Source organism: Oncorhynchus clarkii, chromosome 29 (assembly GCF_045791955.1).
Source record: "Oncorhynchus clarkii lewisi isolate Uvic-CL-2024 chromosome 29, UVic_Ocla_1.0, whole genome shotgun sequence".
NCBI classification, from domain to species: Eukaryota; Metazoa; Chordata; class Actinopteri; order Salmoniformes; family Salmonidae; genus Oncorhynchus; species Oncorhynchus clarkii.
In genome coordinates this window covers 26,197,228-26,222,029 of record NC_092175.1, presented here as the reverse complement: position 1 = coordinate 26,222,029, position 24,802 = coordinate 26,197,228, and the positions used below count along the sequence as shown (strand labels likewise).

General features: G+C 42.1%; 1 protein-coding gene across 3 annotated transcripts in view; it reads right to left on the bottom strand.

The window, feature by feature from the left end:
• The window catches only part of LOC139387818 (protein unc-13 homolog B-like), a 126,829-nt gene that overhangs the window by 11,666 nt on the left and 90,361 nt on the right, over positions 1 to 24,802 (bottom strand). For all 3 annotated transcript variants that reach the window (XM_071134061.1, XM_071134059.1, XM_071134060.1), the window contains exons 20-33: positions 23,986 to 24,136; positions 23,717 to 23,785; positions 23,519 to 23,608; positions 22,956 to 23,093; positions 21,583 to 21,713; positions 21,396 to 21,481; positions 11,205 to 11,331; positions 11,022 to 11,118; positions 10,052 to 10,195; positions 7,408 to 7,485; positions 7,232 to 7,309; positions 3,042 to 3,130; positions 2,722 to 2,868; positions 2,443 to 2,566 (exon numbers count right to left, since the gene is read on the bottom strand). In XM_071134061.1, coding sequence (XP_070990162.1) covers positions 2,443 to 2,566; positions 2,722 to 2,868; positions 3,042 to 3,130; positions 7,232 to 7,309; positions 7,408 to 7,485; positions 10,052 to 10,195; positions 11,022 to 11,118; positions 11,205 to 11,331; positions 21,396 to 21,481; positions 21,583 to 21,713; positions 22,956 to 23,093; positions 23,519 to 23,608; positions 23,717 to 23,785; positions 23,986 to 24,136 — 1,549 coding nt within the window. The remainder of the gene's footprint in view (positions 1 to 2,442; positions 2,567 to 2,721; positions 2,869 to 3,041; positions 3,131 to 7,231; positions 7,310 to 7,407; positions 7,486 to 10,051; positions 10,196 to 11,021; positions 11,119 to 11,204; positions 11,332 to 21,395; positions 21,482 to 21,582; positions 21,714 to 22,955; positions 23,094 to 23,518; positions 23,609 to 23,716; positions 23,786 to 23,985; positions 24,137 to 24,802) is intronic.

The window sequence follows — 24,802 nt, the reverse complement described above, 5'->3', positions numbered from 1 at the left end:
TGGTTTACAAAAGTAGTTTGAAGTGATTTGTAAAAGTTTATAGGCAACTTTTTTAATTTTAAAAAGTGACGTTGCGTCTTGTAAAGTTGAATTTTCCTTGGATCAGACGGCCTTCATAAATGGACATTTTGGGCATACTTTGACGGATTTCATCGGGAAAAAGACCCAATTGTGATGTTTATGGGACATATAGGAGTGCCAACAAAGAAGCTCGTCAAAGGTAATGAATGTTTTATATTTTATTTCTGCGTTTTGTGTAGCGCCGGCTACCGCAAAATCTTTTGTTTAGGTCTCGTTCAGGTATTTTGGGGGGTGCATGCTATCAGATAATAGCTTCTCATGCTTTCGCCGAAAAGCATTTTACAAATCTGACATGTTGGCTAGATTCACAACGAGTGTAGCTTTAATTGAGTACCTTGCATGTGTGTTTTAATGAAAGTTTGAGTTTTATCGAGTACTACGAGTGGCGCTCTGAAATTTCCGTTGACTTTGGTTCCTGTACATGAACCACAAATATAGTAAAAAAAAAATAGATGGGATTTTATTTTATTACAAAGTTGAACATGTGCTCTTTATGACAGAACGAACAATTAAAATGATATCACTGCCAGTTTTGGCTTTGTGGCCAAAAAAAGTATCTCCATTAACCAATACGTAAAGAGTAATATTAGAAGATGAATTTGGAAGCACTTTGGCCACCCTGAAGACTAGATGTCATACCCAAGCATTTCTGGAATATTGTCAGGCATTACATTCATTTGAGCAAATACGCAAATGTATGCACAGTACCAGTCAGACGTTTGGACACACCTACCCTTTCCAGGGTTTTTCTTAATTTTACTATTTTACATTGTAGAATAATAGTGTAGACATCAAAACTATGAAATAACACATGGAATCATATTTCACATTTGAGATTCTTCAAAGTAGCCACCTTTTGCCTTGATGACAGCTTTGCACACTCTTGGCATTCTCTTAACCAGCTTCATGAGGAATGCATCACCTGGAATACATTTCAATTAACAGGTGTGCCTTGTTAAAAGTTACATTTGTGGAATTTATTTCCTTCTTAATGTATTTGAGCCAATCAATCAGTTGTGTTGTGACAAGGTAGGGGTGGTATACAGAAGATAGCCCTATTTGGTAAAAGACCAAGTACATATTATTGTAAGAACAGCTCAAATAAGCAGAGAAACGATAGTCCATCATTACTTTAAGACATGAAGGTCTATCAATCCACAAAATGTCAAGAACTTTGAAAGTTTATTCAAGTGCAGTCGCAAAAACCATCAAGTGCTATGATGAAACTGGCTCTCATGAGGACTGCCACAGGAAAGGAAGACCCAGAGTTAACTCTGCGGCAGAGGATTTCATTAGAGTTCATTAGAGTTACTAGCCTCAGATATTGCAGCCCAAATAAATGCATCACAGAGTTCAAGTAACAGACATCTCAACATCAACTGTTCGGAGGAGACTGCGTGAATCAGGTCTTCATGATCGATTTTCTGAAAAGAAACCACTACTAAAGGACACCAATAATAATAAGAGACTTGCTTGGGCCAAGAAACACAAGCAATGGACATGAGACCAGTGGAAATCTGTCCTTTGGTCTGATGAGTCCAAATTTGAGATATTTGGTTCCAACCGCTGTGTCTTTGTGAGACGCAGAGTAGGTGAACGGATGATCTCCGCACGTGTGATTCCCACCGTGAAGCATGAAGGAGGAGGTGTGGGGGTGCTTTTCTGGTGACATGGTCTGTGATTTATTTAGAATTCCAGGCACACTTAACCAGCATGGCTACCACAACGATATGCCATCCCTTCTGGTTTGTGTTTAGTGGGACTATCATTTGTTTTTTAACAAGAATGACCCAACACACCTCCAGGCTGTGTAAGGGCTATTTGACCAAGAAGGAGAGTGATGGAGTGCTGCATCAGATGACCTGGCCTCCACAATCACCCGACCTCAACCCAACTGAGATGGTTTGGGATGAATTGGACCGCAGATTGAAGGAAAAGAAGCCAACAAGTGCTCAGCATATGTGGAAACTGCTTCAAGACTGTTGGAAAAGCATTCCAGGTGAAGCTGGTTAAGAGAATGCCAAGAGTGTACAAAGCTGTCATAATAAGTATAAGTATTCACTATTAGAAAATAGTAAAAAATAAAGAAAAACCCTTGAATGAGTAGGTGTGTCCAAACGTCTGACTGATACTGCACATGCATCTCTGGAGTACATTTTAAGGCATTACATGCATTTTAGCAAAGGTGCAAATGTATCTACATGTATTTGACATAAATATTTAACCTCCACGTAAAATGTGTTTTTTTTTCCAAATGGGGAGGAAAAGAACATGCATAACATTAGGAGAGTGTTTGGAGTAGAGAGCCATGAGAAAAAGGCCACATTTTAAAAGGTGAATGTTGAGGGTGTTAGGTCTTACAAAGGTGCCATTTCCTTGCGGAAGGACAATGGTCTTCTCCAAGCTGCTCATCACAATCCTCCACAGCTCCTTCAGAACCCGCTTCAGAACCGTCTTCTCACACGCCGAGGCAAACAGCGTCAACCTGCATACATACACACACTCAATGTATGTTGTGCCATGCAACATGGCACAACATACTGACAATAACACCTTTGACTTCATAGAGAAGGCCCTAAAATGTACGCCACCAAAACAGTGACCATAGCAAAGCAGGAGAGAATCAAGGGATCCACTCACTTTGAATCCAAGAAGTCCATGAGTGGCCGCAGCATGTTGTCGGAGTCGGCCTCCACCACGTTGTGGCTGTTGGCGTTGACTGGGCCCTTGATCTGATAGAGCAGAGAGGCCATCTGTCTCATACAGTCATCAATATGGACCTGGAAACTATAGGAGAGAAAGGAGCCACAGAGGTTATGGGTCAGAGCAAAGAATTTACTACAGAGTCTGTGTGCAAGAGACTACAGTACAAACATTAGGAATGAGTGAGTTGTAGAGTATGGGGAGAGTGTACATGTTTGAATCTTGGGACTGCGTTGTGTGTGTGTGGGTGTGTGTACCTGTTTCCAAATGTGGTACTCAGCTCATCCAGCACATTGTTCAGCTTGACCTGAAGCTCGTTCAGGAGGTCACTAGCGTCTGTGTCCAGCTGCAGATGGACAGACAGGCAGAAAGAGAAAGGCATAAAGATAGACATTAAGGCAGACAGACGCAGAGAAGACAGTCTGATAAGTATGAGTACGGCACGTTTTACTTTACCATGTAACATGTTATATCAGCATGATTCTCACAAACCAGAGAACACACATACTGTAAAGTGTGCATATTGCAAGCCAAAGTAGAGCACATGATAATCCATCATCAATGGAGGAAAAGTTATTTTCGCCAGTAAATTAACAAGCACTGCAAGAAAAGGCATCAAACATTTTCATAGAAAGTGAAAATAGGACATGTTTGACTGAAGTAGTGAGATTCCCTATAATTGCAATGCACAACACGTCACTGCTACTTCTTTTCTATTTAATTACAGTCACTCTGTTTTATTAGACACACACTCCTGCAGAATAATCCACCTTTTTGCATGTAATAAAATCACCACCTTCAAAGAAATATGATTAAAGAAAATGAAGTTTTATCATGACAGCAGATTCATGATATTGACTCAGAAGTATACACTATTAGAGGAGCCACCAGGTGTCACGTGTCCCAGATCTACAACCACAGCATTGGTCTGACAGAAACCATCTCACAGAGGCCTAAAGCAACCCCAGCCAGACAGATGACAACATGTGGCCCATTAAGCTAATACTCCAATAAGCCAGCTGATAAATGGACTGCCAGGGACTAGACTACATGTCTAGGGTGTAGACCAGGGTACAGTATAGGACAGCTGTGGGGGAGACTACTTAATGAGTTCTGCACCAGTGGATACAAGGAAGGCTTACAGGGGCTATAGGTAGAGACAGAGTATGTTTTTCATGAGCATCATGTGCGTGTGTATACTGCTGAGTAAGTGAATGTTAGTGACTGTGATGCACGAGTGTGTTAGTGTGGATCGCCACTCACTGAGGATGTCACATCCTCACTACACTCACCTTTACCTCCTCTTTCTTTTCAGGCTATCCGAGAGCGGTAGGGAAGAAAATATACGGCAACATGTACTGCCATCTCTTATGAAGAGATAGCATTGAGTAAAAACAACCCACACTGCTAGCAATATATGGCAAATACCTGAAGACAAAGTAAATCTTTTGACCAATGAACCAGTGTCATTTTTGTGAGCAGCATAGCTACCCCTCAACTACACAACGCAGGGAGAAAGACACACACTAACCCACATTTTCTTCTTCTATGGTTTCACGATGGGGATTCCTAAAGGCTCTATAGAGGGTGAACCATACAATTAGGAATTAGAGTCATTTAATAGGATCTCTGTGGGGTTAACTATATTCCACGGACTCCATGTGCAGTCTTCTAATGATAACATAAACCAACCAGAGTCTTTCTATCCACATAATCAGTTACGACCTGCTGGTCATGTGGAAGGTGAGTTACATACTCTATCTACAACACCACTTTGGTAACTATCAAACTGCCCCCAATCAAAAGGGAATGCACAACCACCTTATCTTCCTTATTATCCTCCTGCTTGTCAATATTTAGCAGTGAAGGAAATATCTATTTACACTCAAGTTATCAAACTTTTGTGCTACAATTCAATCATGGGTGTGTAAACCAAAAACTAAGGGATTACTAAACCAAACTACTTTACTCAACATCAAATAACTCAGTTACAACTCAGTAAGAATGGGACAATAATTCAGAATGAAGCCGGTCCTCTTCATACCTAACATACCGTACAGTCCCAAAAAATTGACACACCTACTCATTCAAGGGCTTTTCTTTACTTTCAATATGTTCTACATTGTAGAATAATAGTGAAGACATCAAAACTATGAAATAACACATTTAGAATCATGTAGTTACCAAAAAAAAGTGTTAAACAAATCAAAATATACTTTATATTTGAGATTCTTCAAAGTAGCCACCCTTTGCCTTGATGACAGCTTTGCACATTCTTGGCATTCTCTCATCCAGCTTCATGAGGTAGTCACCTGGAATGCATTTCAATTAACAGGTGTGCCTTGCTAAAAGTTACATTTGTGGAATTTCTTTCCTTCCTAATGCGTTTGAGCGAGTCAGTTGCGATGTGACAAGGTAGGGATGGTATACAGAAGATAGCCCTATTTGGTAAAAGACCACGTCCATATTATGGCAAGAACAGCTCAAATAAGCAAAGAAAAACGACAGGCCATCATTACTTTCAGTCAATGTGGGAAATCTCAAAAACCATCAAGCGCTATGATGAGGACCGCCACAGGAAAGGAAGACCCAGAGTTAACTCTGCTGCAGAGGATAAGTTCATTAGAGTTACCAGCCTTAGATATTGCAGCCCAAATAAATGCATCACAGAGTTCAAATAACAGACACATATCAACATCAACTGTTCAGAGGAGACTGCGTGAATCAGGCCTTCATGGTCGATTTGCTGCAAAGCAACCACTACTAAAGGACACCAATAAGAAGAAGAGACTTGCTTGGGCCAAAAAACACAAGCAATGGACATTAGACAGGTGGAAATCTGTCCTTTGGTCTGATGAGTCCAAATTTGAGATTTTTGCTTCCAACCGCTGTGTCTTTGTGAGACGCAGAGTAGGTAAACTGATGATCTCCGTATGTGTGGCTCCCATCGTGAAGCATGGAGGAGGAGGGGTGATGGTGTGCTTTGCTGGTGACACTGTCTGTGATTGATTTAGAATTCAAGGCACACCTAACCAGCATGGCTACCACACCATTCTGTGGGACTATAATTCGTTTTTCAACAGGAGAATGATCCAGCACACCTCCAGGCTGTGTAAGACTATTTGACCAAGAAGGAGAGTGATGAGTTCTGCATCAGATGACCTGTTCTCCACAATCACCCAATCTCAACCCAATTGACATGGTTTGGGATGAGTTGGACCGCAGAGTGAAGGAAAAGGAGCCAACAAGTGCTCAGCATATGTGGGAACTGCTTCAAGACTGTTGTAAAAGCATTACAGGTGAAGCTGGTTGAGAGAATGCCATAGTTTATTTAATAGTTTTGATGTCTTCACTATTATTCTACAATGTAGAAAATCATAAAAATAAAGAAAAACCCTTGAATGAGTAGGTGTGTCCAAACTTTTGACTGGCACTGTACATATAACTAACTACATTGTGCTCTTAAAGTAGGGATGCTAAACATAGGGAAGGTCAGACCATACATAGCTTTTTGCCCTCTAGGAAGTTGATGTAGGGAAATAATATAAATCACCAAGGGCATATGTTAATGTAACAGTCTAGTCTACACAATAAGAAGTGGCTTATACAGTACAGTATGCTATTTATCTAATGCTCTATTCTTCATGACAGGATGACATCAACGATACTCTAAATCAGCGATTCTCAACTGCTGAGTCACAGTTGAGAAAAGTTTGTTGAAATGAACTTACATTTTTAAATGAACTTGATCTCTAAAATGAAATCTTCAATCTTAACAATATTTTCAATATAGAGCTATTTAGCTGATTTGGTTGATTTTCTGGTCTCAAATCAGTGAGCTTAACATTCTTCATGAAGAATATGGGAAAAATTGACTTATTGACAATGAAAAAGGTGGGACTGCTGTTCCCTTGTCATATTACTGCTACATTTACTATCAAATTTGCCTTGCAAATATTGGGTTGCGACAGACAACCTGGTTCAATTTAGGTCCTGAGGCAAAATCAGTTGAGAACCGCTGCTCTAAATCATGTGGACCATCTCCATACCATTGCTTCCTTGTTTGCTAACTGGTACAGATACCAGATACAAATACCATGTTCATGACCTTGTCTATGAAGAGCAGTTTCAACATCATTGAACCATATGTTCACAACTTCACACATAACAAATAATTGAGATTCTTTATTTCTCTAGGTGTGATGCCAGAGTAGCACATCATTCACTCCTTTAAATCCAAACCTGCTAACACCAAAGTCTGCTCAACTAGCTGCATGAGCCCAGACACACACTGAGCCTGTAGACTTCTCCAGCAGGTTCCTGGTGGTCTGTTGCACAGTGAGGAAGAACACTGTTCACCCCCACCCGCCACCCCAGCTCCATCTTACCCATCTGTGGAAAAAGCCATTTGTTATTATCTCTTCCTATACATAGTGTCGCTGCTTACCCGTTTGGCACCCATGGACTCAAACATCTTCTCCAGCTGGATCCGCAACTGCTGCACATTATTCATCAGTACGCACGTCTACACAGGGGGGGGGAGAGAGGTACAGAGACCCGTTTAAAACTCTGCAAAAACCCCCACCAATGATATGTTGTGTAAGGCAGGATATAAAGACTTACAATCTTCTCTTTGTCAGAGTAGGAAGGGAAGCTCTTGGTCAGAATGGCACTGTACTGCAGAAGAACTTTGGCAATAGTCTGTGGGGAGGAAAACAAGTCATTAAACTGTCCAACTAAATATGGGTGTCATGTCCTTGGAAATATATTTCATCAAACCACTAAATGACCGTCATCCTTTTCTGTGAATGCGAAGTGGTCTTTTTACACAGGCTAGAGGCTAGTGTGGTTATTCTGTAAAGTTAAAGTAAGGGTATGTATGTGAGGTTACTGCCAAAAGGCCTCTGAAAGTATGAATGTATTCCCTGGATGTATTATTTGTGATGCAGAACCACAGTCTCTCTATAAGCTGTGCCAGGCCAGGCTAGCCCCAGGGATCTAGCCCCAGGGAGAAGGAGAGAGGGTATATTAAAGGATGTTGTCCCATTAGTCATTTTGATTTAATGAGAACATATCATATCCAATTCCTTTTAGACAAATGCGAATGTCCCTCAGTCCCTCAAAAGTCCCTCCGGCTACTTTTATTGAAATGTGATTTACTGGGGCTCATATCTGTAATAAGCGTACACTACTCTCAAATAAGAAAAGCAATGGTAAGGATTTCTCTGAAGGGCAGAGTTGGCTGTTTTCAGGCCTAGAAAATGCTCTGGGCGGTCATGAATAACTTTAATAAGATTTGGGGATGTTTCAAAGGTTTGAGCCAGTGTTGTCGTACTTGAGACCGGTCTCAGTCCCAAGACCACATATTGAGTGTCTGGGTGTGGAACACATTTTTATTCAGTCTTGACTTGGCCTCGGACAGTGAGTACTCATCATTTCTTCCTGAGACCAGCAGAGTAAAAAACTCCATATATCAGCTTCCATTCAGCCAGGCAAAATATATACACTAATTTCATGAAACATACAGTGCATTTTGAAAGTATTCAGACCCCATGACTTTTTCCACATTATGTTACAGCCTCATTCTAAAATGTATTAATTATTTTTCAATCTACACACAACACCCCATAATGACAAAGCAAAAGCAAGTTTAGACATTTTTGCAAGTTTATAAAACATGTAAAAACAGAAATACCTTATTTCCGTAAGTATTCAGACCCTTTACTCAGTACTTTGTTAAAGCACCAACACTCCCTACCGAGTTCCAAACTGCCTCTGGAAACAATGTCAGCACAATAACTGTTTCGGTAGCTTCATGAAATGGGATTCCATGGCCAAGCAGCCGCACACAAGCCTAAGATCACCATGCGCAATGCCAAGCGTCAGGTGGAGTGGAGTAAAGCTTGCCACCGTTGGACTCTGGAGCAGTGGAAACACATTCTCTGGAGTGATGAATCACGTTTCACCATCTGACAGTCCAACGGACTAAACTTGGTTTGGTGGATGCCAGGAAAACACTACCTGACCCAATGTATAGTGCCGACTGTAAAGTTTGGTGGAGGAAGAACAATGGTCTGAGGCTGTTTTTCGTGGTTCGGCCTTAGTTCCAGTGAAGAGAAAACTTAATGCTACAGCATACAATGGGAAGGCAGCGTAGCCTAGTGGTTAGAGCGTTGGCCTAGTAACCGAAAGGTTGCAAGATCAAATCCCTGAGCTGACAAGGTACAAATCTGTCGTTCTGCCCCTGAACAAGGCAGTTACCCACTGTTCCTAGGCCGTCATTGAAAATAAGAATTTGTTCTTAACCGACTTGCCTAGTAAAATAAAGGTAAAATATAAAATAAAAAAAGACATTCTAGACGATTCTGTGCTTCCAACTTTGTGGCAACAGTTTGGGGAAGGCCCTTTCCTGCTTCAGCATGACAATATACCCTGTGCATAAAGCGAGGTCCATACAGAAATACTTTTTTGAGATCGGTGTGGAAGCCCTGACCTTTACCCCTTTGGGATAAATTGGAACGCTGACTGAGAGCCAGGCCTAATCGCCAAACATCAGTGCCCGACCTCACTAATGGAAAATTACTGCTCCCTATTGCACAGTGACCCGTTGGCCTTCAAAAAGTCCCAATGGCTGACTTAGCTAGCTAGATTTATCTACCCAGAGACCACCAAAGACAAATCCTGATTATAACTTTTTTCCTCTTTAGTTTTAACCCTTTCCTTTCTAACAAACACTGAAGAGCTTAAATTAGAACATCATTGAAAAGATTAATATAATAATAATTATTGTTGTAATTTTATAAATCCTTAGCATTTCACTGAAAGCGTAGAAGGCCACACTATATTTGGGTTAGTAATCATTTGTAGAGTGGCTCTATCTTCCTTCAGCATGCATTTATTCTGAATGTCTAAAGAATCTACATGTTATTCTGAAACATGAACACAGAAATACTGGACATTTTGTCATGGTGACAATTTGACAGAATTGCAGTCATGGTCTTGAAATGGATTCAAATTTCTCGACCCCCCCCCCCCCCCCCCCCCCCGAACACAACACTAGTTTGAGCAAATGCCAAACTCTGCCTCCCATTGTTTGAAAAACATTTCAAGCCAAAACTACAAATAAAGCATGACCCAGGACGAGGCTCCCTAACATAAATCTCACAGAGGGTGGAGATATGAGAGAGCAATCTATCCCTCCAGGCATTGATCTACAGTACACACAGTTCTGACAGGTAGGTAGGTACGATGCGGAGGATAAGGTTACCTTGGCGAATCGTCGGCTGTAGTGAGCCATGACCTTGGGGTCAGGACAGTCCAGTTTCTTGATGATCTCAAAGCTCTGGTTGAGCTGGGTGAAGACGTCCACCACCGAGCAGGAGAAAAGAGCATGCTCAGATGTCTGCTGGAACTGGGAGGAGAAGGGGATGAAGACAAAGGTAACTATATAGTTTATAGTGAATAACTGACAAAGATGTAAGGGACAATCAACGAGGGGCTATGCATATTATCGAAAATAATGAACAATGTGGAAGGTGCGTTCCATGACACCTTCCACAGTGGAAGGAGTGGAACTGACCTTCCTTGCACGGAGTTGCATTATTTTCCAGAGAACGCATAGAGCCCCGAGTTGATTATCCATTTTATAATTCAACACATTTGCCACTAGAAATGTGTTCATTTGTTGGTAGAAACGAGTTCAACATCCACTGAAGTAGTTAAAGTTTACTAGATAGCTACAGTAGTTGCATTGGTAACTAAACAGTTAAAATAGTTTAGCTAACCAAACCATCAGTCCTAGCTTGCAATTATGAAAATCGAAATCAACTATGCCAATAAATGTTTTTAATTCCACTTTTGCTTTCAAAAGCAGCACAAACAGAGCATGTAAGACTGAACTAAGAGCCATTGAATTCTACCATGCGAATATACCATGCGCTATAGGGAATTATAAACTGGGTGGTTCGAGCACTGAATGCTGATTGTCTGAAAGCCGTGGTATATCAGACCATATACCATGGGTATGACAAAACATGTATTTTTACTGTTCTATTTACATTGGTAACTAGTCTATAATAGCAATAAGGCACCTCAGGGTTTGTAGTGTATGGCTAAGGGCTGTTTCCAGGCACTTCGTGTTGCGTTGTGCCTGAGAACAGCCCTGGGTCGTGGTATATAGGCAATATACCACATCCCCTTGTGCCTTATTGCTTAAATAACTACTACCAGTTACTCACTCCATCTTTCTTGTCTCTCTCCAGAGCTCCATGCAGGAACTCCATGGAAACGTACTCATTCTCATCCAGCCACTGCAGCACAAACTGTAAGAACCACCTGAAATAATGAAGTAAGGGGTAAAAAAAGGGTGAACCTATTTTTATACATTTCTGTTAAGTTTAGAAAACTCATGGTTAACTCACGATGGGTAGTCGGGGACAACGCTATTGAAGTTTGGCAGGTCTTTCACATACTCGTTGTACAGCCACTTGACCTTGAAGTGCAGGTTCATGTAGTCGGCACTCTTACACAGCCGGTGTTTCTCATGCTCTGTGGCGACAAACACACCAGTGGGAGTTTGTGTCTCTCTAAGTGTGTGTTTGTGTGTGTGCGCATGTCTGAGTGTGTACAGTCGTGGCCAAAAGTTTTGAGAATAACACAAATATTAATTTCCACGAAGTTTGCTGCTTCAGTGTCGTTAGATTGTTCTTCTGGCGCCGACAGAGATGGACGCGTTGCGTTCCTAGGAAACTATGAAGTATTTTGTTTTTTTACGTGTTATTTCTTACATTGGTACCCCAGGTAATCTTAGGTTTCGCCCACCACCCAGGACAATGGATCAGATCCCAACCTGCAAACCAAAACAACAAAGCCGTAAAAGGGGCAGACGAAGCAGTCTTCTGGTCAGGCTCCGGAGACAGGCACATTGCGCACCACTCCCGAGCATACTACTCGCCAATGTCCAGTCTCTTGACAACAAGGTTGATGAAATCCGAGCAAGGGTAGCATTCTAGAGAGACAGAGACTGTAACGTTCTTTGTTTCACGGAAACATGGTTCACTCGAGACACGCTATCGGAGTCGGTACAGCAAGGTGGTTTCTTCACGCATCGAGCCGACAGAAACAAGCATCTTTCTGGTAAGAAGAGGGGAGGGCGGGGGGGGGGGGGGGGGGGGTGGGGGGGGGGGGGGGGTATGCCTTATGATTAACGAGACTTGGTGTGATCACAACAACATACAGGTCCTCAAGTCCTTCTGTTCACCTGACTTAGAATTCCTCACAATCAAATGTTGACCGCATTATCTAGCAAGAGAATTCTCTTCGATTATAATCACAGCTGCTATATTCCCCCGCAAGCAGACACATCGATGGCCCTGAACGAACTTTGATTGACTCTATGTAAACTGGAAACCACATATCTTGAGGCTGCATTCATTGTAGCTGGGGATTTTAACAAGGCTAATCTGAAAACAAGACTCCCTAAATTCTATCAGCATATCGATCGTGCTACCAGGGCTGGTAAAACCCTGGATCATTGTTATTCTAACTTCCGCGACACACATAAGGCCCTCCCCCACCCTGACCACGCCTCCATTTTGTTGCTTCCTGCCTATAGACAGAGACTAAAACAGGAAGCTCCCATGATCAGGTCTGTTCAACACTGGTCAGACCAATCTGATTCCACGCTGCAAGATTGCTTCGATCATGTGGATTGGGATATGTTCCGCATTGCTTCAAACAACAACATTGACGAATACGCTGATTCGGTGAGCGAGTTCATTAGCAAGTGCATCGGCGATTTCGTACCCACAGCAACTATTAAAACATTCCCAAACCAGAAACCGTGGATTGATGGCAGCATTCGCGCGAAACTGAAAGTGCGAACCACTGCTTTTAACCAGGGCAAGGTGACCGGAAACATGATCGAATACAAACAGTGTAGCTATTAACCTCAGCAAGGCAATCAAACAAGCTAAGCGTCAGTGTAGAGACAAAGTAGTCTCAATTCAACGGCTCAGACACAAGAGGTATGTGGCAGGTTCTACAGTCAATCACGGATTACAAAAAGAAAACCAGCCCCGTCCCGGACCAGGATGTCTTGTTCTTAGACACAGACTAAATCAAATCAAATTTATTTATATAGCCCTTCGTACATCAGCTGATATCTCAAAGTGCTGTACAGAAACCCAGCCTAAAACCCCAAACAGCAAGCAATGCAGGTGTAGAAGCACGGTGGCTAGGAAAAACTCCCTAGAAAGGCCAAAACTTAGGAAGAAACCTAGAGAGGAACCAGGCTATGTGGGGTGGCCAGTCCTCTTCTGGCTGTGCCGGGTGGAGATTATAACAGAACATGGCCAAGATGTTCAAATGTTCATAAATGACCAGCATGGTCGAATAATAATAAGGCAGAACAGTTGAAACTGGAGCAGCAGCACGGTCAGGTGGACTGGGGACAGCAAGGAGTCATCATGTCAGGTAGTCCTGGGGCATGGTCCTAGGGCTCAGGTCAGTTGAAACTGGAGCAGCAGCACGGCCAGGTGGACAGCAAGGAGTCATCATGTCAGGTAGTCCTGGGGCATGGTCCTAGGGCTCAGGTCCTCCGAGAGAGAGAGAGAAGGAGAGAATTAGAGAACGCACACTTAGATTCACACAGGACACGAAATAGGACAGGAGAAGTACTCCAGATATAACAAACTGACCCTAGCCCCCCAGACACAAACTACTGCAGCATAAATACTGGAGGCTGAGACAGGAGGGGTCAGGAGACACTGTGGCCCCATCCGAGGACACCCCCGGACAGGGCCAAACAGGAAGGAAACAAAGAGATCTTCTGTTGAATCTGACAATTAATCTTAATGGTTGTACAGTCGTCTCAAATAAAACTGTGAAGGACCTCGGCGTTACTCTGGACCCTGATCTCTCTTTTGAAGAACATATCAAGACCATTTCAAGGACAGATTTTTCCATCTACGTAACATTGCAAAAATGTTCTTGCCAGCTTTGAGGACAATACAGTGCCACTGACACGGCCTGCTACCAAAACCTGCGGACTCTCCTTCACTGCAGCCGATGTGAGTAAAACATTTAAACGTGTTAACTCTCACAAGGCTGCAGGCCCAGACGGCATCCCCAGCCGCGTCCTCAGAGCATGCGCAGACCAGCTGGCTGGTGTGTTTACGGACATATTCAATCAACCCTTATCCCAGTGTGCTGTTCCCACATGCTTCAAGAGGGCGACCATTGTTCCTGTTCCCAAGAAAGCTAAGGTAACTGAGCTAAGAGACTGAAAAACAGCTTCTATCTCAAGGCCATCAGACTGTTAAACCGCCACCACTAACACTGTGAGCTGATCTGACAGCTGGTGCTTCCAGTGTTTAATTGCTATATTGTAATTACTTCGCCACCATGGCCTATTTATTGCCTTAACTCCGTTATCTTACCTTATTTGCACTCACTGTATATAGACTTTTTGTTTTCTTTTGTTCTACTGTATTATTGACTATGTTTTGTTTATTCCATGTGTAACTCTGTGTTGTTGTATGTCAAATTGCTATGCTTTATATTGGCCAGGTCGCAGTTGCAAATGAGAACTTGTTCTCAACTAGCCTACCTGGTTAATTAAAAGGTGAAAAAATCTCATATGTATATTTTGTACTCGATACCATCTACTGCATCTTGCCTTTGCCGTTCTGTACCATCACTCATTAATACATCTTTATGTACATATTATTCATCCCTTTACACTTGTGTGTATAAGGTAGTTGTTGTGAAATTGTTAGGTTACTCGTTGGTTATTACTGCATTGTCGGGACTAGAAGCACAAGCATTTCGCTACACTCGCATTAACATCTGCTAACCATGTGTATGTGACAAATAAAATTTGATTTGATTAGATTTTTTTTGTCAGATGTTACTATGGAATACTGAAGTATAATTACAAGCATTTCATAAGTGTCAAAGGCTTTTATTGACAATTACATGAAGGTGATGCAAAGAATCAATATTTGTTGTGTTGACCCTTCTTTTTCAAGAACTCTGCAATCCGCCCTGGCATGCTGTCAATTAATTTCTGGGCCACATCCTGACTGAAGGCAGCCCATTCTTGCATAATCAATGCTTGGAGTTTAAGAATTTGTGGGTTTTTATTTGTCCACCCACCTCTTGAGGATTGACCACAAGTTCTCAATGGGATTAAGGTCTGGGGAGTTTCCTGGCCATGGACCCAAAATATAGATGTTTTGTTCCCCGAGCCACTTCGTTATCACTTTTGCCTTATGGCAAGGTGCTCCATCATGCTGGAAAAGGCATTGTTCGTCAGCAAACTGTTCCTGGATGGATGGGAGAAGTTGCTCTCAGAGGATGTGTTGGTACCATTCTTTATTCATGACTGTGTTCTTAGGCAAAATTGTGAGTGAGCCCACTCCCTTGGCTGAGAAGCAACCCCACACATGAATGGTCTCAGGATTCTTTACTGTTGGCATGACACAGGACTGATGGTAGCGCTCACCTGGTCTTCTCCAGACAAGCTTTTTTCCAGATGCCCCAAACAATCGGAAAGGGGATTCATGAGAGAAAATGACTTGACCCTAGTCCTCAGCAGTACAATCCCTGTACCTTCTGCAGAATATCAGTCTGTCCCTGATGTTTTTCCTGGAGAGAAGAGGCTTCTTTGCTGCCCTTCGTGACACCAGGCCATCCTCCAAAAGTATTCACCTCACTGTGCATGCAGATGCACTCACACCTGCCTGCTGCCATTCCTGAGCAAGCTCTGTACTGGTGGTGCCCCGATCCCGCAGCTGAATCAACATTAGGAGACGGTCCTGGCGCTTGCTGGACTTTCTTGGGTGCTCTGAAGCCTTCTTCACAACAATTGAACCGCTCTCCTTGAAGTTCTTGATGATCTGATAAATGGTTGATTTAGGTGCAATCTTACTGGCAGCAATATCCTTGCCTGTGAAGACCTTTTTGTGCAAAGCAATGAGGACGGCACGTGTTTCCTTGCAGGTAACCATGCTTGTCAGAGGAAGAACAATGACTCCAAGCACCACCCTCCTTAACCTCTTGGATCTCTAGGGGCGCTATTTCATTTTTGGATAAAAAACGTTCCCGTTTTATGCGCGATATTTTGTCACGAAAAGATGCTCGACTATGCATATAGTTTTTGAAAGAAAACACTCTGAAGTTTCAGAATCTGCAAAGATATTGTCTGTAAGTGCCCCAGAACTCATTCTACAGGCGAAACCAAGATGATGCGTCAAGCAGGAAATGAGCAGAATCTCTGAAGCTCTGTTTTCCATTGTCTCCTTATATGGCTGTGATTGCGCAAGGAATGAGCCTACACTTTCTGTCGTTCCCCCAAGGTGTTAGCAGCATTGTGACGTATTTGTAGGCACATCATTGGAAGATTGACCATAAGAGACTACATTTTCCAAGTGTCCGCCTGGTGTCCTGCGTGGAATTCGGTGCGCAAACGCCAGCTGCTTGTACTTTTCCATTTGATTGAGGGGAGAAACCATGCTTCCACGAACGATATATCATTGAAGAGATATGTGAAAAACACCTTGAGGATTGATTCTAAACAACGTTTGCCATGTTTTCAGTCGATATTATGGAGTTAACCTCTTGGATCTCTGGGGGCGCTATTTCATTTTTGGATAAAAAACGTTCCCGTTTTAAGCGCGATATTTTGTCACGAAAAGATGCTCGACTATGCATATTCTTGACCGTTTTGGAAAGAAAACACTCTGAAGTTTCAGAATCTGCAAAGATTTTGTCTGTAAGTACCCCAGAACTCATTCTACAGGCGAAACCAAGATGATGCATCACCCAGGAATTAGCAGAATTTCTGAAGCTCTGTTTTCCATTGTCTCCTTATATGGCTGTGATTGCGCAAGGAATGAGCCTACACTTTCTGTCGTTCGCCCAAGGTCTTAGCAGCATTGTGACGTATTTGTAGGCATATCATTGGAAGATTGACCATAAGAGACTACATTTTCCAAGTGTCCGCCTGGTGTCCTGCGTCGAATTCGGTGCGCAATTGCCAGCTGCTTCCACTTTACCATTTGATTCAGGGGAGAAAGCATGTGTCCAAGAACGATGTATCAATGAAGAGATATGTGAAAAACACCTTGATGATTGATTCTAAACAACGTTTGCCATGTTTTCAGTCGATATTATGGAGTTAATTTGGAAAAAAGTTCGCGTTTTGAGGACTGAATTTTCGGTTTTTTTTTGGTAGCCAAATGTGATGTATAAAACGGAGCTATTTCTAATACACAAAGAATCTTTTTGGAAAAACTGAGCATCTGCTATCCAACTGAGAGTATCCTCATTGAAAACATCAGAAGTTCTTCAAAGGTAAATGATTTTATTTGAAGGCTTTTATGTTTTTGTTGAAATGTTGCGTGCTGGATGCTAACGCTAATGCTAACGCTAAATCCTTTGTTTGCTAGCTACTGTTACACAAATTATTGTTTTCCTATGGTTGAGAAGCATATTTTGAAAATCTGAGATGACAGTTTTGTTTACAAAAGGCTAAGCTTGCGAGATGGCATATTTATTTCATTTCATTTGCGATTTTCATGAATAGTTAACGTTGCGTTATGGTAATGAGCTTGAGTCTGTATTCCTGATACCGGATCCGGTATGGGGAGTTCCAAGAGGTTAATTTGGAAAAAAGTTCGCGTTTTGAGGACTGAATTTTCTTTTTTTTTTTGGTAGCCAAATGTGATGTAGAAAACGGAGCTATTTCGAATTCACAAAGAATCTTTTTTGGAAAAACTGAGCATCTGCTATCTAACTGAGAGTCTCCTCATTGAAAACATCCGAAGTTCTTCAAAGGTAAATTATTTTATTTGAAGGCTTTTATGTTTTTGTTGAAATCTTGCGTGCTGGATGCTAACGCTAATGCTAACGCTAAATGCTACGCTAGCTAGCCACTTTTACACAAATGATTGTTTTCCTATGGTTGAGAAGCATATTTTGAAAATCTGAGATGACAGTGTTGTTTACAAAAGGCTAAGCTTGAGAGATGGCATATTTATTTCATTTCATTTGCGATTTTCATGAATAGTTAACGTTGCGTTATGGTAATGAGCTTAGGTCTGTAAATAGAATCCCGGATCCGGGTTTGGTAGACGCAACAGGTTAAGAAGCTTCCAGGCTGTTATTTGAAATCAATCAGCATGACAGAATGATCTCCAGCCTTGTCCTCGTCAACACTCACACCTGTGTTAACGAGAGAATCACTGACATGACGTCAGCTGGTCCTTTTGTGGCAGGGCTGAAATGCAGTGGAAATGTTTTTGGGGGATTCAGTTCATTTGCATGGCAAATATGGACTTTGCAATTAATTGCAATTCAACTGATCACTCTTCATAACATTCTGGAGTATATGTAAATTGCCATCATACAACCTGAGGCAGAAGAATTTGTGAAAATTAATATTTGTGTCATTCTCAAAACTTTTGGCCACGACTGTACAAGTATGCATAAATATGCACCCATGTACAGTGCCATCAGAAAGTATTCACACTCCTTGAGTTTTTCAAAATGTTGTGTTATACCCTCAATTTAAAATGGATGAAATTGAGATTTAGTTTCACTGGCCTACACACAATATCCCATAATGTCAATGTGGAATTATGCTAATTACACATTTTTACAAATGAATAAAAAATTAAAGGCTGACATGTCTTGAGTCAAAAGTACTCAACCCCTTTGTTATGGCAAGCATAAATAAGTTCAGGAGAAAAATATGCTTAACAAATCACATAAAAAGTTGCATGGACTCACTGTGTGCAATAATAGTGTTTAACATGATTTTTGAATGACTACCCGAGTATGGAGAGAGGAAGGAGGGCGTGAGGAATAAAGAGAGCTGTATCCCAGGGGATGCACCCCACACATACAATTATCTGTATGAAATTCACTGCTCAACTGAGGAACCAAACACAGATTCAACCACAAAGACCAGGGAAGCTTTCCAATGCCTTGCAAATGGCACCTATTGGTAGATGGGTAAAAAAAGCAGACACTGAATATCCCTTTGAGCATGGTGATGTTATTAATTACACTTTAGATGGTGTATCAATACACCCAGTCACTACAAAGATACAGGTATCCTTCCTAACTAAGCTGCTGGAGAGGAAGAAAATCACTCAGGGATTTCACCATGAGGCCATTGGTGACTTTAAAACAGTAACAGAGTTTAATGGCTTTGATAGGAGAAAATTGAGGATGGATCAACAACATTGTAGTTACTCCACAACACTAACCTAAACGACAGAGTGAAAAAGATGCATCCTGTTTGCAATCAGGCACTAAAGTAAAACTGCAAAACAATTGGCAAAGACATTTACTTTATGTATACAAATACAAAGTGTTATGTTTGGAGCAAATCCAATACTACACATTACAGAGTACAACTTCATACTTTCAAGCATGGTGGTGGCTGCATCATGTAATGGGTATGCTTGTTATCTGCAAGGACTAGGTAGTTTTCTTTTATAAGAAGAAACAGAATAGAGCTAAGCACATTCAAAATCCTAGAGGAAAACCTCTTCTTTGCAACAGACACTGGGAGACAAATTCTCATTTCAGCGGGACAATAACCTAAAACACAAGGTCTAATATACACAGGAGCTGCTTACCAAGACGACCATTAATGTTCCTGAGTGGTCTAGTTACAGTTTTCACTTAACATAAATCTACTTGAAAATCGATGGGAAGACCTGAAAATGGCTGTCTAGCAATGATCAACAACCAACTTGACAGAGCTTGAAGAATTTTTAAAAGAATAATGTGCAGATGTTGTACAGTCCAGGTGAGCAAAGTTCTTAGAGACTTACCCAGAAAGACACAGCTGTAATCGCTGAGAGATCTGTCATTGGGAGAGTGTGAACATTTTCATGTGGACAGGGGGAAGTGGAGATACTACTTAGAGATATACAGAGAGGAGTTATAGAGAGGTCCTGGAAGACATAAGCAGCTTTCACACCCAGCACATAGCGCTCTCTCGCTCTGCACCGCATGGGGCTCTACTGTATCACACATCCCCAGAACTCCTCCATCCTCCCCTGGGATACCCTCTTTATTCCTCACGCCCTCCTTCCTCTCTCCATACTCGGCTTCACTCTAACCTCAGCAATGAAATGAGAGAACAGGCGGAATATGTAAAACATAGTCAGGAACTCTGACCACAGTGAAAGAAGTGGAGGAGATTCAGCAACACCGAGGACAATTTAATTAATTAAAAATGTGTCTTTATCACTAAAAGTAGAACCTATGTAGGTTTTTAAAATTTGTTTTATTGAATTGTCCTCCAAGTGTGGCTGAATTTTATCTCTTCAGTTTGCTCCTCAATTCATGCACCTTGGTTGGAAAGCGAGGTAGTGGCAGTGATCCCTCCTTTTACCACAGTGAAAGAAACAAACAATGGCCTTCCCTAGATAATTAACTCGCCATCTCCATTGGAAATGGCAGTTTTCCCTGGAAACACAGATCTAACTGTCGGGGATTGTGGGGTTCTGGGAGGAGAACAGGACTAGGGGAGTGATGGGGGGGTTGAAGCTCTTACCAGCATAAAACATCTGCCTAAAGACAGTGGAATTCAGATGTGAATAGAATACAGAGAAATGAGCAAGGACGAAGGAAGGAAATGAAAGAGAAGAACAAGTAGAAAGAAATATAGCAAGATAGAAGTGAAAAGATGGAGATGAGCCATGCAGAACTGATGAATACAAATGGCTTGCCAGACTATGAATAAAGCCAATAGAATTAACGATCAATGGAAATAGTGTTTTTTCTGTAATAGGGAATTATTTATCAATGGGTCAGAGACATGGGAGGAATTTGTCTATACGGTGAGCCTGAAATAGGATACTCGATATTTGGCCATTGGCCCAGTTGTACTGCAAGGACTTCTAATTGGTCACCACAGGCTAGGGCTGCGTTATAAAACTAGATCCTGTCTCTTTGTTCTGGGGAGATAATCACAGGAAAGAACCACAGGAGAGAGTCTCAGGAGAGCTTCACTGAGGACAGGGGAGAATGATCATCTACTTCAAAGCATAATTTGTCCTATTTGAATAAACCTATTTTCCGCACCTGATTTGCTTTGGAGTCGGTGTGGTAAAAGTCAAATTATATTCAACACTAAAATACATGATTGCTAATGGCTAAGAGAAAACTGTCACCTACTGTAGCATAGCATAATAAGAGGGTCTACTTTATCGTCTCACTTGTCAGTCTTACCCTGAAGCCACTGGTAATGATCAACATTATCCATTACTGAAAGACAGACAAAGGAGAAAAGACAGACAAGGCTGAGACAGAGAAAGAGTCACAGACAGCGAGTGGAGCCGGCATAGACTGGGGAGATGTATTTTCCTTTTACTGTTGCTTAGGGTCTACAGTACAATCCACAGGTATCCTCTTGGGCTCATTCTTTCACCATATAGCTACAACATATGCAAACATACCCAGAAAAAGGGCCCAAGTAGGGCCAACAAAGTCTAGGATATAGTAGCAGTGGTTTAGGACCTTGACCCCAAAATGACCCAGATAGGGGACATGTCTGCATGGCTCCTGAGAGGGAATCTGTGGAGACTCACCCTCCATGGCATACTTCATGTCCTGGGAGAACAGCATCCACATTACCTCAGCACACACCTTCCCCACATTCAGCTCCTGAGGGAACCTGGAGGAGAAATTGCACAGAGCAGCATTAGATACTGGAAATAGAACATTAAAACAGAAATCATTAGTACATTAGTTAGGTAATAGTAATTTAATACTAACTGGCTGAGGACGGGTGTGTAGGAGTTCCTGTCCTCCTCTACGATGGAGACGATGAGGGTGATCAGTTTGGGCCAGAAGTCCAGGTTCTTGATGCTGGGGCCCTGCTCCTCCAGGGGAAGATCCTCTTTGTGCTGGACAAGAACACAACCACACAGTCAAACTAACACAGCTTGTTCTGGGCCAGAACACAACCATAACCACACTCCAAGTCAGACAAAACACTGCATGAAACACAACACTGCTGGATTAAAGTAATATCCATTGTCATATGAATAACCTGCATTTAGTCCGTTTGTGTAAATAAAAATTAAGGGGCCTAGACAGCTGCCCTGGGGAATTCCTGATTCTCCCTGGATTATGTTGGAGAGATTTCCATTTTATTTATTTTATTTTTATTTCACCTTTATTTAACCAGGAAGGCAAGTTGAGAACAAGTTCTCATTTACAATTGCGAACTGGCATTAAAGAACACCCTCTGTATTCTGTTAGACGGGTAACTCTTTATCCACAATATAGCAGGGGGTGTAAAGCCATAACACATATGTTTTTCCATCAGCAGACTATGATCGATAATGTCAAAAGCCACTGAAGTCCAACAAAACAGCATATTTTATCATACATTTCTCTCAGCCAATCATAAGCAATTTGTGTAAGTGCTGTGCTTGTTGAATGTCTTTCAATTCCTCAACAATCCACAGGGATTTAACAGTGTTTACAGTCACTTTCTTAATGGGTGCATGCTTATTAGTAACTGGAATAAGCAATTGTAAATGTGTCAAGTGCAGCATCTGGCTGCTCCTCATTACACACCACAGACCAACAAATATCACAATATAGGAATCACTACAAAACTTATTGTATGACCCCTTATACACTATTTTCGGCCCAGGATTTGACATTTTTGTTTTCCTAGATATGGCTACTATTATGATCACTACATCCGATGGATTTGGATACTGCTTTAAACAATTCCTGTGCCGTTTGTAACTACCCTGGTAGGTTGACTGATAACCTGTACCAGATTGCAGACACTGAAGCTTTTTCTTGAGTGGGCAGCTTGAAAGCCAGTCAATACTTACATCTCGCAGAAAAAATACCTGTCTGTTGATATCACATACATTATCAAGCATTTCACACGTTATTGAGATACTGACTATTAGCACTTGGTGGTCTATAGCAGCTTCCCACCAGAATGGGCTTTAGGTGAGGCAGATGAACCTGTAGCCATATTACTTCAACATTATTTAACAAGAGATCCTCTCTAAGCTTTACATGAATGTGGTTCTCACCCAGAAAATATACTTCTGTCAATATCACATACATGGCACTGCAGTAGAAAGTGAGTAGAACCTGGGTGGGTCTGAGTGACTCACTGTGTCCAGCAGCTGGTACTGGCGGCTGTACAGCTCCTGGCAGTTGTTGAAGATGTAGTCGTAGGTGGAGTTGAGACAGGCCTTGACACAGTCCCTCACCACCTGGCTGGCTCTGGGGGGACTCTGCAGTTCCTGGACCTGGACGCCAGAGGGAAATGGTGAGCATTTCAGGGAGAGGAGAGGAGAGAGAGAGACAGAGACAAAGAGACACAGAGAGAGACACAGAGACACAGAGAGAGACAGAGACAGAGACAGAGAGAGACAGAGAGAGACAGAGAGAGACAGAGAAACAGAGAGACAGAGAGAGACAGAGAGAGACAGAGAGACAGAGAGACAGAGAGAGAGAGAGAGAGAGAGAGAGGGCTTGCATAGCACTATCAACAGTCATTATTTTAGCTGGGGAGTTACTGTCATAACACACTGATTACAGATATCTGTACTAAGGAAGATAACAGAGCTATCTGTTCTACCAGAGATAGGAGTACATCTGGATTGTTTTATACTGAGAACCGAACCCTGAGTCTGTGTGTTTCATTTCCTTCTGAACCCTGGTGTAAGACTACCTTCATCCTGAAGAAGGTGATGCTAGTCAGGAGGTCTACAGTGGACTTGAGGTCTTGGAGACGGTCCTTACTGCTCGCAGGAAAGTTGTTCTGGATGAGAAGAAAAGGGGACCATTAGGAACACAGAGATAAAAGGGGGAAGATGTAGTTCAACCAACAAGTGCATTTTGAGGTTCAGGTGAAATATGTGTAACTCACCCTGTATGTGGAGAGGTCAATGCGTAAGGAGTTGTGGAGTTGATCCAAGAGCTTGACAAAGCGCTCTTTCTGTTGGAGAGAAAGTAAGAAAAATAGAAGTAAAAACAGAGCCTGTAATCTGGACCTATAGAGGATAGAGACATTTGTACATGATAGAGAGATGGGGAAACAAAAACATACATTCAGAAAAAGGCATCCTGTGTTATAAAACAGGGTAGAAGCCAAGATGGTGTAATTGTGGAGAGGGATGTCAGTCAGGCAATACTCACTCCAAAGTTGGAGGCGGAAAAGCGGTCAGAGGCAGAGACGTTGGTGGAAGCGGTAGTGTGGGCGTAGAAGGCATTGATGTTGGCGAGCAGGGTGCTCATCACAGCGGGAACACCAGGACACATGTACTTAGAGGAGAGGCAGGCAAAGTTTCTAAACACACCAGCAGAGGGCACTACTGTCAGGGAGGCTCAGAGACAGCAGCTCAATGGGACATGATGCTGTTTGTTGATGGATTCTATTCATTCATGTATTTATTATGTCTCTTGTACACAAATCATAATGACTGATGTAATGTTCAGGTCAAAATGTTAATGGAATCAATTTGTTTATGTAATTTGAACCAATTTACACAAGATGGACATGTTCTTTCATTGTGGGACAAAATAATCTACAGTATAGAATATTATGGGACGTTATGCATGTTATAACAACATAACAATCTATGTTTAGCAACCTAGCACCCTCACTGGGATCAGGCTTACACCGAATGAATCCTCCCTATGCGGGACGGCTGTTTCATTTCTCCCATCAAGCCCCTGCCCCATTCTAGCTGAGGGATGGCCACCTGAGTGTGCTTTATGTGAATGATGGACCCAGTTAACAGGCATCTGTATGGAGAATGGCACCTCATGGAGACAGATCCATTCTAAGACCATTTATAATTGACTTTCCTTAATTTGGAGGCAGCCAGGGAATGACAACAGCACCAAATGGTTATTTCATAGTAGAGAGAGGGGGGAGAAGGGGAGACAGACAGAGAGCAAGATGGAGAGTGTGCGAGAGAGACAGTGCACGAGAGAGTGGTCTGCTCCCTCT